At 50.2% G+C, this 13,885-nt stretch overlaps 1 protein-coding gene across 8 annotated transcripts in view; it reads left to right on the top strand.

Annotated features, from left to right (window-relative positions):
- Positions 1 to 13,885, top strand: part of LOC310881974 (syntaxin-binding protein 4-like) — a 50,868-nt gene extending 36,983 nt beyond the window's left edge. For 7 of the 8 annotated variants that reach the window (XM_083799994.1, XM_083799991.1, XM_083799995.1 and 4 more), the window contains 12 exons: positions 852 to 924; positions 3,097 to 3,194; positions 5,474 to 5,570; positions 6,561 to 6,688; positions 7,297 to 7,389; positions 7,888 to 7,953; positions 8,164 to 8,352; positions 8,669 to 8,785; positions 9,966 to 10,015; positions 10,939 to 11,069; positions 12,387 to 12,444; positions 13,223 to 13,885. In XM_083799994.1, coding sequence (XP_083656120.1) covers positions 852 to 924; positions 3,097 to 3,194; positions 5,474 to 5,570; positions 6,561 to 6,688; positions 7,297 to 7,389; positions 7,888 to 7,953; positions 8,164 to 8,352; positions 8,669 to 8,785; positions 9,966 to 10,015; positions 10,939 to 11,069; positions 12,387 to 12,444; positions 13,223 to 13,328 — 1,206 coding nt within the window. In that variant the 3' untranslated portion in view covers positions 13,329 to 13,885. The remainder of the gene's footprint in view (positions 1 to 851; positions 925 to 3,096; positions 3,195 to 5,473; positions 5,571 to 6,560; positions 6,689 to 7,296; positions 7,390 to 7,887; positions 7,954 to 8,163; positions 8,353 to 8,668; positions 8,786 to 9,965; positions 10,016 to 10,938; positions 11,070 to 12,386; positions 12,445 to 13,222) is intronic. The other variant, XR_014572736.1, reaches the window with a different exon arrangement.

Raw genomic sequence — 13,885 nt, 5'->3', positions numbered from 1 at the left:
GGCAAGTACATGTTGCCTTTGGGTGTGCCAGGCTGCAGACCCATTTATGAAAGTCAGCCTTACCCTATACATATATAGGCTACTCATATGTATGTGAGTAGTATGGAGAGATCGTTCATCATCCAGCAGAAAGGTGTGTTTGTGTAGTGCTGTGTACCTATACGAAATCACACAGCTGACTGAAATTAATTTTTTCCTTTCCTCACTTTGTTGTTGAAAAATTGAACTTCTGTTGAGGTCAGGGCTCCACATCAGGGAAAGCATGTTTAGGTTCCCATGTTACCCATCCGTCTGCCCTCAGCACCAGCTCCGTACCTCTCTTTCTGAGATTCCAGCTGTGGATGCACTGTCTCAGTGGGCTCAGCTTATCTACACTCTTTTCCCCTCTTACTTGTGCTTCAGCCCGTGACCTGGTACTTAAGAAAGGGTGGGCACCCATCTCTGCTTCCAGTCGTTCTCATTCTGACAATGAGGTGTTTTCGGTAAATAACTCAACTGGCCATGGTCAGAACCAGGAACTCACTGGTGTTTTGGATACAGAGGTTTAGAGAGGGCCTCTACGGATAGAGCTCACAAAGTCAAACTCACCCGAGCTCTCAGAGTACCAATGAACTCAGGTTTTCTGTCTGCCAGATATCTGGAGCTGGCTCAGGGACAGACCTGCACCCAGAGCTGCGGGAAGTCCCTCGAGAGCCTCTTTTGGCCTGTCCCTAAGCCAGGACGGGGACATGGGGTGCTCTTGCTTCCTGCGGGCCAGTTGGGTTGCTCTCTCCTGATCTCCTGTGCTCTGCTCTATATTTACACCAACAGTTTCTGCTTAGATTCTGTGCCCTTTTGTCTTCTTTTTCTAGAATAGACATGAAAATCATTTTCCTGTGCCTTCTTTGTCACCAGACATTTGCCCACCAGAGCTTACTGTCTCAGGTAAGAGTCTTGCTAGTGGTTCTGTCTGTGTAGGTGGCCAACACGGCTTTGGCTCCTCAGTGCTGAGGATGCTGAAATTAATTTTGATCAGTATTTATACTGCTGTAGTGGAATCTAATGGTGCGATTATGACATTCAACCCACTGGGAGAGAGGGAAGGTGGTTTACTCAGCAGCTAATAATTATGTCTATGTTGGTTTGTACATAATAGCAAAATTCTTTACTAAGGTATTTGGAGGACTGGAAATAGGAAACAGCACTTTTCCCATGCTCAGTGTGTAGTTCATTTGCAGCAGCATCTTTGTCCACGTGCAAAGATCCGGTGAGACTCACATCCAGCAGGTCTTCTTGCGGGTAACGTTCCCGTCTGCTGGGAACGAGGGGTCCTTGGAGACACAGTATGGAAAATAGTGAGTTCCTGATAGCTGTACTGTACATGGCAGCCCCGGGCACTGTACAGGCATTAAGGTTGTTCTCAGTTGTTCAAACTGGAAAATTGTTTATAGGTGTCATTGCTTCTGCCTGGAGGATCTTCCTTACCATGTCAGCGAGTCCCCAGCGTGCCTTGGTTTCAGGGAGGCTTTTAGGTGGCCACCACCGACAGCCAGAGCTCCCAGTGATGGGCCCTGGGCCATTGAGGCAATATAGCAATGACCTAATTGCTTCCTGACTTAGCTGAGGGATTTTATTACACTTTTTTTTTGGTTGTTGTTTTAATGTGAGATGCTGGGGAGGCTTTGTGTCGGTGTTGTCATCCATGAAAGCAGACAGCCGGCTTTGAAAGAGCAGCAGCCAGGCTTGGAGCCTGGGCCAGGGACTGCCTGCCGGTGGGTGCCCAGCGGATGCCCTGGATATCTGCGTGCACAGAGCTGACAGCAGAGCCTCGTGGAGCTAATCCTGATTAGCCATGCACTGAAGGGTAACAGCTCTGCCCTTGAACGTGGGGAGCGAAGTGTTGGTGGCCAATGCAGCAGCCCCATTTATTACCTCTTCCTGCTTCCCAGCTGCTGGCATTAGCAGAGTGGATGAATGCCAGGATTAGGAGGATTACGCGTTTGCAGCACCTCGCTGCTGCTTGCTGTGCTCCTGCCCGGCAGCTGAGGAGGGTGACAGGTGCTGGGGTGGGCCAGAGGCGGGCTCATTCAGCAGGACTGGGGTTCCCAGGCTGTAGAGCAGAACCCAGGCAGGGGAAAGGAGTTGATCCTTGGGCCAGTCCTGTGCCACTGGCACAAAGAGTTTGTGGATTGTGCTCGGCTGGTGGCTGCTGGGTGAGCAGAGCTGTCCCGTACCTCCAGAGCCAGCCCTTTTCCCAGGGCACGGCACGGATCGTTATGGACATGACTTAATTGTGGGTTTCCTCCAGGGATGGAGGAGCACAAGTGCCAGGGCATGGCACTGGGAGTTGCGCTCTGCACCGCCGAGCTCTGAGGGCAGTGACAGCAAGGAGGAGCCAGCTGTCAGCAGCTGGTTCTTCCCCTCTTGTAACAGCTTTCAGCCCATGCGGCAGCTGCCCTTCCTCCTCTCATCAAAACCCTGCAGTTGCTCTGGTTGCAGGCTCCCTCTGTGCCTCGCAGTGCACGCAGCTCCTACCCCAATAATTTGCTCCAGCGACTGGGGAGAAGGGTTCAAGGCTTTTTGCAGTCTCGGGGAGGGCAGAAGTCTTGCACCAATGTTTTTTCCACATTGCTCTTAATGCTTCAGTTCTCTATTCCACGGGTGTTGTGAAAGGCCAAGGCTGTATTTTATAAGATGTTGCTACTTGGCTTTCAGTTTTGCTCAATCAGTTAGAGTAGACAGGATAGAAGCAGATTTATGTTTTCTTTTAAATAGATCACCTTAAGTATGGACCCCAAGACCCCAAAAACCTTGTGACTGGAAATTTCTGCAGTGGCCTTTTGGCAGCCCTGGGTCCCCAGGTGAAACACCCTGTTTTAAGCCACGAGGAAGCCCAGTTTCAGCATGGGTTTGTCATTCCCCCAGTGTCCAGTCCTTTCCATGGTGGCCTGGTTTGGGCTTCCAGGAGTGGATTTTAAAAAATCCCGCTCTTTGATTTTGCTCTGCCGCACAGAAATATATTTTACGCAGATATATTCTGCCCCAAATTGTCCTTAGCAGGCACCTCTTTCCTCTACGCAAGTACTCGTCCGTTAACATTTCTTCCTGGCTTTTCAGCGCCCACTTCGGCCCCCAGCCAGGGGGTGGCTGCAGGCAGCAAGCCCAGAGTAGCGCTGGACCCCCACATCCGCCTCAAGGACGGCAAGTTGGAGCTGGTGAGTGGCCTCTTCTCCGTCCCTCCCCCAGGGTGCAGTCTCCTTGCCTTGTTTTTGCCGCGGAAGAGCTGCGGGGCCAACGAGGAAGGCCAGGAGGAGGGAACTGGGGAGCAATGCGCAGCGTGCTCACCAGATGAAGGACCTGGGCGGCTGTGCGCCAGCAGGGGTGGCTGTCTGTTGGGATGTGACAGCCCCTGCTGTGGCTGTGCCCCCACAAAGAGACTGGGACCCCCGGGGGTCTCGCTGCTGGAGCAGCACCTGCAGGCAGCCCGGGGTGCTGGGTCCCGCTGGAGGCCTGAGCCGGGAGCAGGCCGAGACCTTTCCATTTGCCCCAGCGGCTCATTGGGGTGTGGGAGGACTGCGCCAGGTATTAGCATTGGGGTCACTGGGTCACTTGCTTTCTGGAGGGATTATAAAGTGCAAAACTGAATAGAAATAGTCCAAGAGAATCAGCCCGGCTGTTCGCACAGAATAAAGCTACTGCACTTGCTCAGTGCTCTAATCTGCGCGTGGTGTCCTACGCCGAGCAGGGCCTGCTGCCGCCCAGTTCCTCGCCGCGAGGCCAGCGGGGCTGTGCTGGGGACAGCAGGAGCTCCGGCGTGCGGTGCCCTGAGCGCCGACTTCCCTCCGGGCATCGCGCTGCTCACGCACTGCAGTTACTTCATCTAATCGTTGAGACAGAGGCATCGCAGCTGAGACCAAGCTGTGTTTGTTACCAAGTCTCGACTCTTCAGCTGAGTTTGCTGGAGGATGCGTCCAGCCTCAGAAACTCCGAAGGGACAACAGGGTGTAGCGAAACATCCCCACCGTGGCTCGAGGGGCGTTTGGGGGAATCACGGCTCCTCTCAGCCACCCCTGGGTGCTGCAGGCGGCTCAGAAGCCCCGGGGGCTGCACCGTGTACGTGCGGAGCTGGGGGGGGGGGGCAGCAGCCCCCCGGCCCCCTGGGTCTGCTCTCGCTGCCGGGGGACCTCGTGCAGAGGAGAGGCCGAAGGCGGCCGCAGCGCTGGGCTCCGGGCAGGGCTTCCAGCTTGTGGAGGAAAATTCACCGCGAGGACACCGTCCGAGGGCGGGAGCGGAGCTGCCCAGTTGCTCACCCAAAACCCCGGTGAAAGGCAGGGCGCCCGCAGGGGGCCGCGCTCCCCGCCCTGGCTGTGGGGTGCGTGGACCTCCCCCCCCCCCCCGGGGTGCTGCGGGCTTTTGGGGGGCGCGGGGGAACGCCCCGGCCACGGCCCGATGCGGGGCACAGGCGGGCGGCTGCTGCCACCCTGCGGCACCTGCCGCGCTCGCCTCCTCCTCGCCAAGCAGCACACGAGCTTGCAAGTTTTCTCCTAAACCTTCCCTTCCCTTCCCTTCCCTTCCCTTCCCTTCCCTTCCCTTCCCTTCCCTTCCCTTCCCTTCCCTTCCCTTCCCTTCCCTTCCCTTCCCTTCCCTTCCCTTCCCAATTTAAGCTTGCATTTTCTGCCACGGGTATAAAACCAGCTCCTCTTCAGTGGGAGGAGGGTGGGCGCTCGCCATCCCCTTCTAGGGGACTCCAGCGCTGGGAGCAGGCACCACTGCGGGCCTGGGTCGGGGGCGACACGGCCGGGACGGAGGCAGGGGGACCCCTGCGAGGGGGAGCTGCGGGCTCAGCCTACGGCAGCAGGGAGAAAGAGCTCTAGCTTTAGCTTTGGCCCATTCCCAGGTTCTCTGCTGAGCCTGACGTTGTCTTTTAAAGCCTTTTCCTTGCTGCCGCTGGCACCAAGTGGCGTTTGCACAGGTTTAGCCACTTCTGTGCGGTGCCCAGGGGCTGAGCTGATAAGTATCAGAAGTCAGCGCATCATGCATAATAAGAGAGCAAAAGGTGCAGCGAGAGACAAAATGTTTGAATGTCTCCCGTTGCCGCAGGAAATACTCCGTGAATAGCTTTTATCTCCTCAGTCTCAAGCACAGTTCCCGGGCAGAAAGCAGAGAGGCCGAGCTCCTGGCAGCTGAGCATTGCTGCAGCTCCACAGGCTTTGATAAAGCTCCTGCCCATTTGTAATAGCTGCAAATCTGTTTGCCACCTGTACAAAAAGTTCTTGGAGGGCCACGAACGTGTCCCTGGCTTCAGGAACAGGCATTTCTGTGCAGGTGTGGGAAATGAGAGCCTGGAAGTCCAGCCCAAGCCTGCTCCTCCAGGAGGTGATGCCTGGAGAGTCGCTTCCAGGAGAAAGCGTTGCTTTCTACTTCACAGCAGTGCTTTCCCAGCGGTGTTTTTCATGCAGTTATTTTTATTAAACATTCATTGTTCCTGCTGCAGGTTCTGCAGTACCTCGGTTTGGAGGTTACCGAGGAGAAGAAGAGACAGTTGCGGCAAACTTTGACCACGGACTCGCAGGGGACGGTGGCCTATGGAGGTGAGCAGGCAGCTGCCAGCAGGCTCTTAGCTTTTGTGCAGCTTTGCTGATGGCTGAGGGAGGAGGCAGGCGCCTGCTGAAAGGCAGCAGCTTGGCCAGAAGCTCCCTGCTGGGCACTGCTCACAAGCAGTTAGGAGAAGTCACAAACACCTCGATGCCTCCTCCCATCCTCGGCGCAGGCTGCGTGTGTCCCACGCGGCCCCTCGCACCGGGCTCTCCTCCACACAAAACAAATCCTGATGTTCAGACCTGTCCATTTAATACCCCCCCCCCGCAGTGCTGAAGCCATTGATTTGGATTGTTTTGTTTGAATCAAAAACATGAGAAATGCCAGCAGGCAGGTGGGTGACATGGGTCAGAGAAATGGTGCTTGGGACTGAAATTTTAGAACTCTGAGAACCACCGTGAAAACTGGAGGTATGTGGGGGAGGGGTCGTCTTTTGTTTGTTTGTTGTTTGTTTTGTTATTTAGAAGTACAATTTTTTTCCAATTTGACATTTTTTCACTATTAAAAAAAAAAAACACAACAGTCTGGTAAAGGTTATCAGCAACTTAGCAGTAATGGCCTTAAAGTAAAAGAGGATAGATTTAGATTAGATAATTAGGAAGAAATTCTTTCCTATGAGGGTGGTGAGGCACTGGCCCAGGCTGCCCAGAAAAGCTCTGGGTGCCCCATCCCTGGCAGTGCCCAAGGCCAGGCTGGATGGGGCGTTGAGTGACCTGGTCTGGTGGGAGGGGTCCCTGCCCATGGCAGGGGGTTGGAACCAGACGGGCTTTAAGGTCCCTTCCCACCCAAACCGTTCTGTGATTCTATCATTCTATGAACTTATTTGAGTTTGCTAGGACCATCAAAGAACTGAGAGAAGATTCTTTGGTATCTCTAAACTTGCTCTGCCTGCCAGTTGGGATTTCCCTAAACCTATGACATTTTCTTCCCCAAAAGCAGTGCTTTTCTCTCCCCTCCCTGCAAAAGCCACCTCTTTCTCGCAGATCTCCTCCAAGCGCTCAGGGACGTGATGCAGGACGAGCTGGATGAGGCCGGCCTGGATTCCAGCTCTGTGCTCTTCACCCAGCATGAGGTGGCCAGTCTGCTGGACACGTCGGCGTTTCACTCCCCGGTGAGTCGGGCTGGCGCTCAGGCGGCCCTGGCTGCACCGTCCCCGGGGGAAGCAGATTTTTGTGGGGCTGTGCAGGGGCGGGTGTGCAGGGTCGCTTAGAACACTACTTTTCTTGATACATAAATACATGGGATTCTAAGGGAAAAGCTGTATTCTCACGTTCTGATTGTTCTTGAGTTATACAAAGAAGGGAGAAGGATCCCTTAATCATTCTTATTATAGGAAATTATGTAAAAGAGTCCTCTGTTTTAATAAAGCAACAACACCACCTATGGGGTGATGTGAAGGAAACAGCCTATGTCACTCAGAGTGATGCAGGTGAATTAGCCATAATTAATCAATCCCAACTAATTTCACTTGGCTCAAAATGAAAATTCACTGTAGCACAGCTGTTCCAGCTATGTCAGGGATCAGAGGCAGAAATTCTGGTGGGTGAGGGGAGGGAATCCTTCAGCTGAATTATTCAGTGTGCCTTTCAATCCTAAAAACGCCAACACCTTTTCCAAGATTAATAGTTATTCTGGGTATGGAAAGCAGTACACCTGCGATCTAGCCCCATGGTTTTGGTAGCGCACGAGTGGTACTTAACGCTGCCTTCTGCCCTGCAGACCCTCGACTCGCTCAGCTGCAACGGCAGCGAGGAGCTGGAGCAGCTGCAGCTGGAGATGACGGACCTGCGGCAAGAAGTCCGACGGCTAAAGGTGGAGCCTGTCCTCCCAGCAGACCCCTCAACTGGTGCCTTCTGCTGGCACTCTCTGGTCGTATGGGAGGGCTGTGGGGTGGCCTGTCCTTACTGAGGGGTCTCCTCTGTACCAAGCCGGCTCCCACCCACTCCTCTCCTTACCTCCAGCTTTCTCTCAAGCTCAAATGAAAGCTTATAACTTAAAGAGTATGCAGCCACTATTTTTTTTTTTACATTGAGGAAGTACATTTAAAGCTGTGACACCTTGTAATGCAAATAATTCAAGCCCATGGCTCATAGAAGCACCTTGCTGCACAGCTGCCAGCATCGTGGCTGCGTGCAGCGGGGACCCCGCGCACATGCAGGTCGCAGCCCACCAAGTGCGGTAACAGGGCGAGAGCACATATGGCTGCTGCCGTCTGTATTGCTCTGGGGGTAGGAGCTAAAAGAGCAGGGCATCTTCTAGAGGATGTCCTGTTGCTTGTTGCTTCTAATCTGGTGACAATATTTTCCCTAGTCTCTCCTGAAAGAGGTGGAAAACAGTAAGAAGTCAATGGAAGATGAGCTTCAGCGGCTGAACCAGGTTAGTGGAGAGCTGGTTGCTGGATGTGTCTCATGATGTTGGTGTTACTTCAACACCCTCAGGCTGTCCCTGACCTGGAAAGGCTGAGCCGTGGGGGCTCTTCCTGCCTGCGTCCCAGCCTCCACTAGGACAGGGGCTGCCGGGGTGGGTTTGGTGCTCGGCGGCCAAGGGGGACGCAGTGCATTCACCACAACTTCTCGCTGCTTCCAGAAAGCCCTGGGCTTCCTCTCCGAGAACCGAACGCTGCACAGCAAGCTGCAGATGGCTGAGGTTGTGCAGAGACAGGCTCACAGCGCAGAGCAGGACTACGAGGAAGTGATCCACTTGCTGGAAGCCGAAATTGCAGAACTGAAGATGCAGCTGGCAGGGAAGAAAGCAAAACATGTGGCCGAAATAGAGGTAATGCAACCCCTGAGTCTGGGAATAAAAGACCAGTGGGAGGGGAAAAAGCCTACCCTGCTGACCCTTCTTCTGGGGGTTCTATCCCCTTCTCCATTTAAAGGAGAAAATGACCATAGCATATACGTTATTTGTCATGTATGACAACAAGGCCAGCACAGTCTTTGGGTATGTGTTATAATTTGTACGATTACCACTGGCCATTCCAAGAGGACTGTGGTTTTCTGCTTGTAGAAAATGCCATAAGCTGATGTTGCCAAAAGCCGAGGCTGGAGTTTCATCATCTCATTTCTGTTCTTCTCTGGCCCCATCTCAGGAGGACATCCTGGAACTGAAAAGACAGTTGTCCCTGGCTGACAGCCAGTTACGGAAATCAGAAGTCTCACGGAAGCGCCTGGAGATCTGCAATAGGAAACTGCTCCTGTTTGTGCAGGTGACGTGCTCAGCTGCCTCTGGTGCTGGTGGCAGTGCTGTGGCCTCTTACCTTAACAGGGATTTTGCAAGTCCAACTAATTTCCTGGTCCATAAGCAAGAAATTTATTTATTTTTATTCCTTCTCATTCTAACAAGGCACTGTCTGTTGGTTAGGAGAAACCGGGGAACAAGCTCATGCATGTTCCTTTACCCATCAGCCGTGTAAATGGCGTGGTGCAGTTTTTGCCCTGTGGCTCTGCTGTCCCCAGCACGCACCGATTCTTCCCTGCTGCTCCGGGAACTTCTCTGGACATGACAGTCAAAATCATGCATTTTGTCCTTCCCTTTGCATGGCTGGCCAGTTGCTTCTCTGCACAGCCAATGTGAACTCGAGGAGTAGTTTTGCTCTTTCAGTGCTTTCCCCCCCCCTAGATTTCCTGAAAAATCACATATATAATTGCTTTAGCCCTTTAATTGTCTGTTCTTCCACTTCATTGCCTGTACAAAGCTTGTGTAGTTAGTAAACTGGCCAGCATGGGAAGCACTAGGATTATGGTATCTGCTTCAGCTACTAGTAACCTGTCCCAGGAGATCTTGAGATCAATAGAAAACAGTGGAGAGAAAGGAAGTGTAGATTCTGTGCCCCCTGCCTCAGAGAAGGAAGAATTAAAATGCCTCTAGACCTGCAGCACTAGGTGTGTACACTGGGGTGTATGCAGTCTGGGGCTGGACTTTGCAAATGGATTTGGCTAGGTCCCAGGGGCAAACATCACAGGATTTTGGCTACTGGGATAAAATGTCTTCCTTTTATACATCCCTCAGTAGTGACTGAGCATTCACTAACCATAATGAGAAATTACATGTGCAAGTACAATCCAGAAACCATGGACTTGCTGAAATGTAGCCTGCAAAACTATTCTTTGGAAGAGTATTTTTATGGTGCATTTGGTATACTTTAACATTGGTATTAAAATGCATAATTCAGATGTGTCTGTATATTTGCATAGGCTGTGAATGTTGCCTGTGTTGCAAAAGGCCTTGAGATATTCGCTTCAAGGGCAATGAATAAGCAGAAGCTGATTACTGTCATATTAAATCTGATCAGCAGCAAAAATCCATGAGGTTTGTTCTCAGGAATTATTCATTCCTACGAGTTTGAAACCTTTTTTTCCCCCCCTTTTTTTTTTCTTTTATGGCAGAACGTTCACAAGGTCTTGAGCACACCCAGTCACTTACCAGATGAGAAAAGGTAGGAGATGGCTTCTGGGAGCTGCAAACATTTCCTTTTCTGACCTTTCTCAGGGGAAGGTGATTCACACATAACCTTGCCTGGAGTTTCTAAAAATACTGTCACTTTGGGAATGAAACTGTTGGGAAAAGATGATCAGGATGCTACAGGTCCATTGGTATTTGGGAACATTTCACCTCCATTTCAGGCTTTTCTGGGGAATGAGTAGGTGAAACACTCCTTTGATTAAGCTGCTCTTGTTAGCAGAGCCCCTAAGCAAGCTGTTTCAAAGAAGCAGAGTTGTGACTCACCTGCTTTTCTGACTAGAAGTCAGTCTTTGGCTTTAGGACCATGGCCTTGGCTGTCAGCAGTTATAGAAACTAATAGTGTAAGCAAAGAACTAACATGACTCTTAACTGCATGAATGGTTACAGAAATGAAGTTAAGGATTTTGGACTCCCCTTCAAGCTATCTCCTATCACTTGAAAAAACTGTATCAGAACTCTGAGAACTCTGGTGGTATTTTGTTTGTTTTTGTAAATTTGATCAATTTGTTGAAAAGTCACAGTCTTGTTGATAATGCAATGCCTCTTCAAAAAATGCTGATTTTTAAGAATGATGGTAGCAGAAAACAATTTTTTTTAATGGTTAGGTTTCCAAGATGGTTATTTCTGTGATAACGAAGGAAAAATATTTTTGAAGAATTCTAAAAATAAATAGAAATTCTAAAAACAAACAAAAAACTTCGATAGTACATCTTATATTTCTAACACAACAATGCAAGTGTGCCTAAAATAGACTCTTCTGTGATGCCGCGAGATCGAGATGCGGTTCTCCTCTGAATGCACAGAATTTATATAGAGTATCCCTCAGAAGAATCTGGCCAGGATTTTCAATGACTGTTCCATGATAGAAGTATTGATGGCACTTTCCATATTTATAAGAGTCAACAGTGAAACAGAAGAGGATAAAACAGACGCAGTCTCAGATACATCTCTTCCATCTTCAGATCTTGTTGACCTCTTGCTGTCAGAAGCTAAAGAACTGCTAGCACCAATCCTCTCCAACAAGGACGGTAAGCACTAAGCTAACTAGAGAAACCTGAATCCAAGCAAGTCTGAAGGATGCTTGCTTAGTGTTATTTACAGCTTCCACCACCCTCCGTACTTGTTTGCTATAGCAGCTAAGCCTCCCATGAATATACCTATTTCTCCCATGCTGAGATGTACCCATATGACTTCTAGTTGAATCTGACAAGTAGACTCATGGTGTAAGGAGTCAAAGGGCTAGAGGAAAGGCATTTACCAAGGAGAAACTAAGAGGAATGGTTTTAAAGAATCACAGAAATGCTATGAAAGGGACTGCTGGAGAACAGTAGTCAAATCTGCTCCCTGTAGGACCATCACCCGCACTAGATCGGATTGACAGTGTTTTTCAGCCAGCTGCATCTTGAAAGCCTCCAAGGATGGAGATCCACAGCCTCTCTGGATAGTGTGTTCCCGAGCTGCATTATGCTCCATGTAGAAACAGATTTTCCTAACGTCTAGTCTGAACTGCCCAAGGTGTGATCTGTGGCTGTTGCCCCCAGTTATATTGTCTGTCACTGCCAGCAAGAGTTTGGCTCCAACGTCTTTGTAATTGCCCTTGCAGTAGGAGTGGGTGCTGCAAGACTGCCTTTCAGCCTCTCCTTTGCCAGGCTAAATAAGCCTAGCTCCCTCAGCCCTCCCCAAGCTCCCCTTGCAGGTTATGAGCCCTAGGGCTGCCTTTGCTGGCCCTCATCCAGCTTCTTAATAGCTTTGAACTGGGGATCCAAACCTGCATTCACCATCCAGGTACAAGAGCAGCAACACTGAGCAGAGGGGCATGGTAATCCCCCCGTTTCCTTGGCGTGCAAACCCATCAGCCTAGGCAGCCTCCCACGCCCGTGGCTGTGGATGGGAGGAAATCGGGCACATAGCATCCATGCAAGTATGAATAACCTCCCAGCCTGGGATTCTCAGTTTATTCTGTGAGCCATAAGTATTTCTTGCAGCAGTTATTCAACCCAGCTTGTCTCTTTCTGTGCAAAAGAAGAGCTTATCTTCTCCTCCTTCTCATCATAGGGTGAGCGTACAGCCCCAAATATGTGCCCAGCCTTTACTCTTTGATGCTGTTCGTCACCCAGACATACTGTCGTGGCCTTTCCTGCGCTGCAGTCCAGCGTTTCCCCTTCTCAGAGCACAAGACACAAGGAAAATAATTGTAGCCTATGAGGATTACACCTAATAGATGAATGTGTCAGCATTTCCAGTGTGCTTGCATCATTTAAATGTGTGTTATCATAATGTAGCTGTGATATTTGCACTGGGTGTGTTTTCTAACCCTTCACTTGGTTGTGTGCTTACATTTGCAGCTTCGCCATGTGACAGGGACCAGTGCCTGCCTGCTGAAGGAATCCCAAATTACAAGGAGTAGGTGTCAAAACTGTCTTGCTCTGTAATTTTGACACAATAAGAATTCCTGTTTGTTTTTTTTCTTAATCAAATTTTTTGCTTGACAACTTTTAACCAGATAATCTAGTAGAAGCCTCCAGATGGTCATGTCAGAGAAAGAAGTCATTTCCTAGACAGCAAGAGCCTTCCTGCCCAGCACAATGAAGTACAGTGTGAATTCGTGGATCTTTGTTTTGTTTTCTAAAGTGTGATTTTTTTTTTCTTCAGGCCAGATGGGAATTTATGGTTCTGTGGCTTGTCTAACTGGCACTTTTCAAGACCACTGTGTTCTCAGCATGGGAAAAATCCTCAATGAATGTGTTAGACTTTTATGTCATGGTGTTAAGATGCCATGAGGTCCAAGCACAGGAGAGTGAGACAAACATGGCTCTGTTTGGGTCTCCAGTCTTCTAAGATTTTTTCTGAAACCTCTTAAGTGAATTGTGTTTAACAGAGCCATGCCCTGAAAATACCTGCTGAAGGAGTACTCTTTTGAGACCTGACCACTGCCTTAGCTGACCGCCTTAACTGAACCTTAGAATCTGCAAGCAGGGTTTGTTAACTACAAAGCAGACATTTGCAAGCCTTCATTTCAAGTCAGGAAAAGCATTTTCAGGCAAAACAGATGGCCAGTACAATCAAAGAGCCATGCGAGATCCATGGCCGCCTCTTTTCTCTACTCAATGACGAGTCTTGTCTTCATGTTATCTCCTGTATCCCTCCCCCAGTTTACAAAAAGCATACGTTTTTGTTTCAGCCATCTTCATCAGAAGACCACGTGGCCCCCCCCTCCGAGCCAGAACAAGGCTGACCAGCTGCAGTCACTGAGTCCCACCAAGGAGCTGCCTGAGAAGCCGACATAAATCTCGCGTGACCTGCTCGTGCTCAGAACTGCGACCGCTCGTAACGCGGCTGCTGCACTGGGACATGGCAAGGACACAAAATGGGTGCTTCAGCTTCCAGGCAAACCAGACAGAGAAACAAGCTTTCTAACGCAAGACTGATTCTTCCTGACTAACCGCCCAAGACTTTTTCAGCATCTTCCCCTGCGCGTCTACCTCTGAGCTATTGTACAAGGCTATTTGCTCTTGGTTTTGCAGCTTTATAGAAAAAAATATTCGCAAGAGGTTACACAGGCCTGGATTTCACTGGCAGCCTTTTAGAGCTTGGATCCTGGGTAGTAAAAGGAGCATGGACTTTACCCAAGGGACTCAGATTCCTCTTGGTATTTCATATGACAAACCAAAGTACATTTAGTGACTGTAATCAAAGCAGCTTACTCTGTAGTGTCCTAGCTGTCTTGGGATAGGTACTTCTCTTTTCATTCTTCTTGTATAGCTTATCCCAGCTGCAATGCTTGAAATGGAAAGCACCATCCCAGCTAGCTGCTGGAGACGGCTGCGTGCTACCAGTGCCCACG

This window comes from Anser anser, assembly GCF_964211835.1.
Source record: "Anser anser genome assembly, chromosome: 15".
Taxonomy (NCBI): Eukaryota; Metazoa; Chordata; class Aves; order Anseriformes; family Anatidae; genus Anser; species Anser anser.
This window is presented reverse-complemented; position numbering and strand designations above follow the sequence as displayed.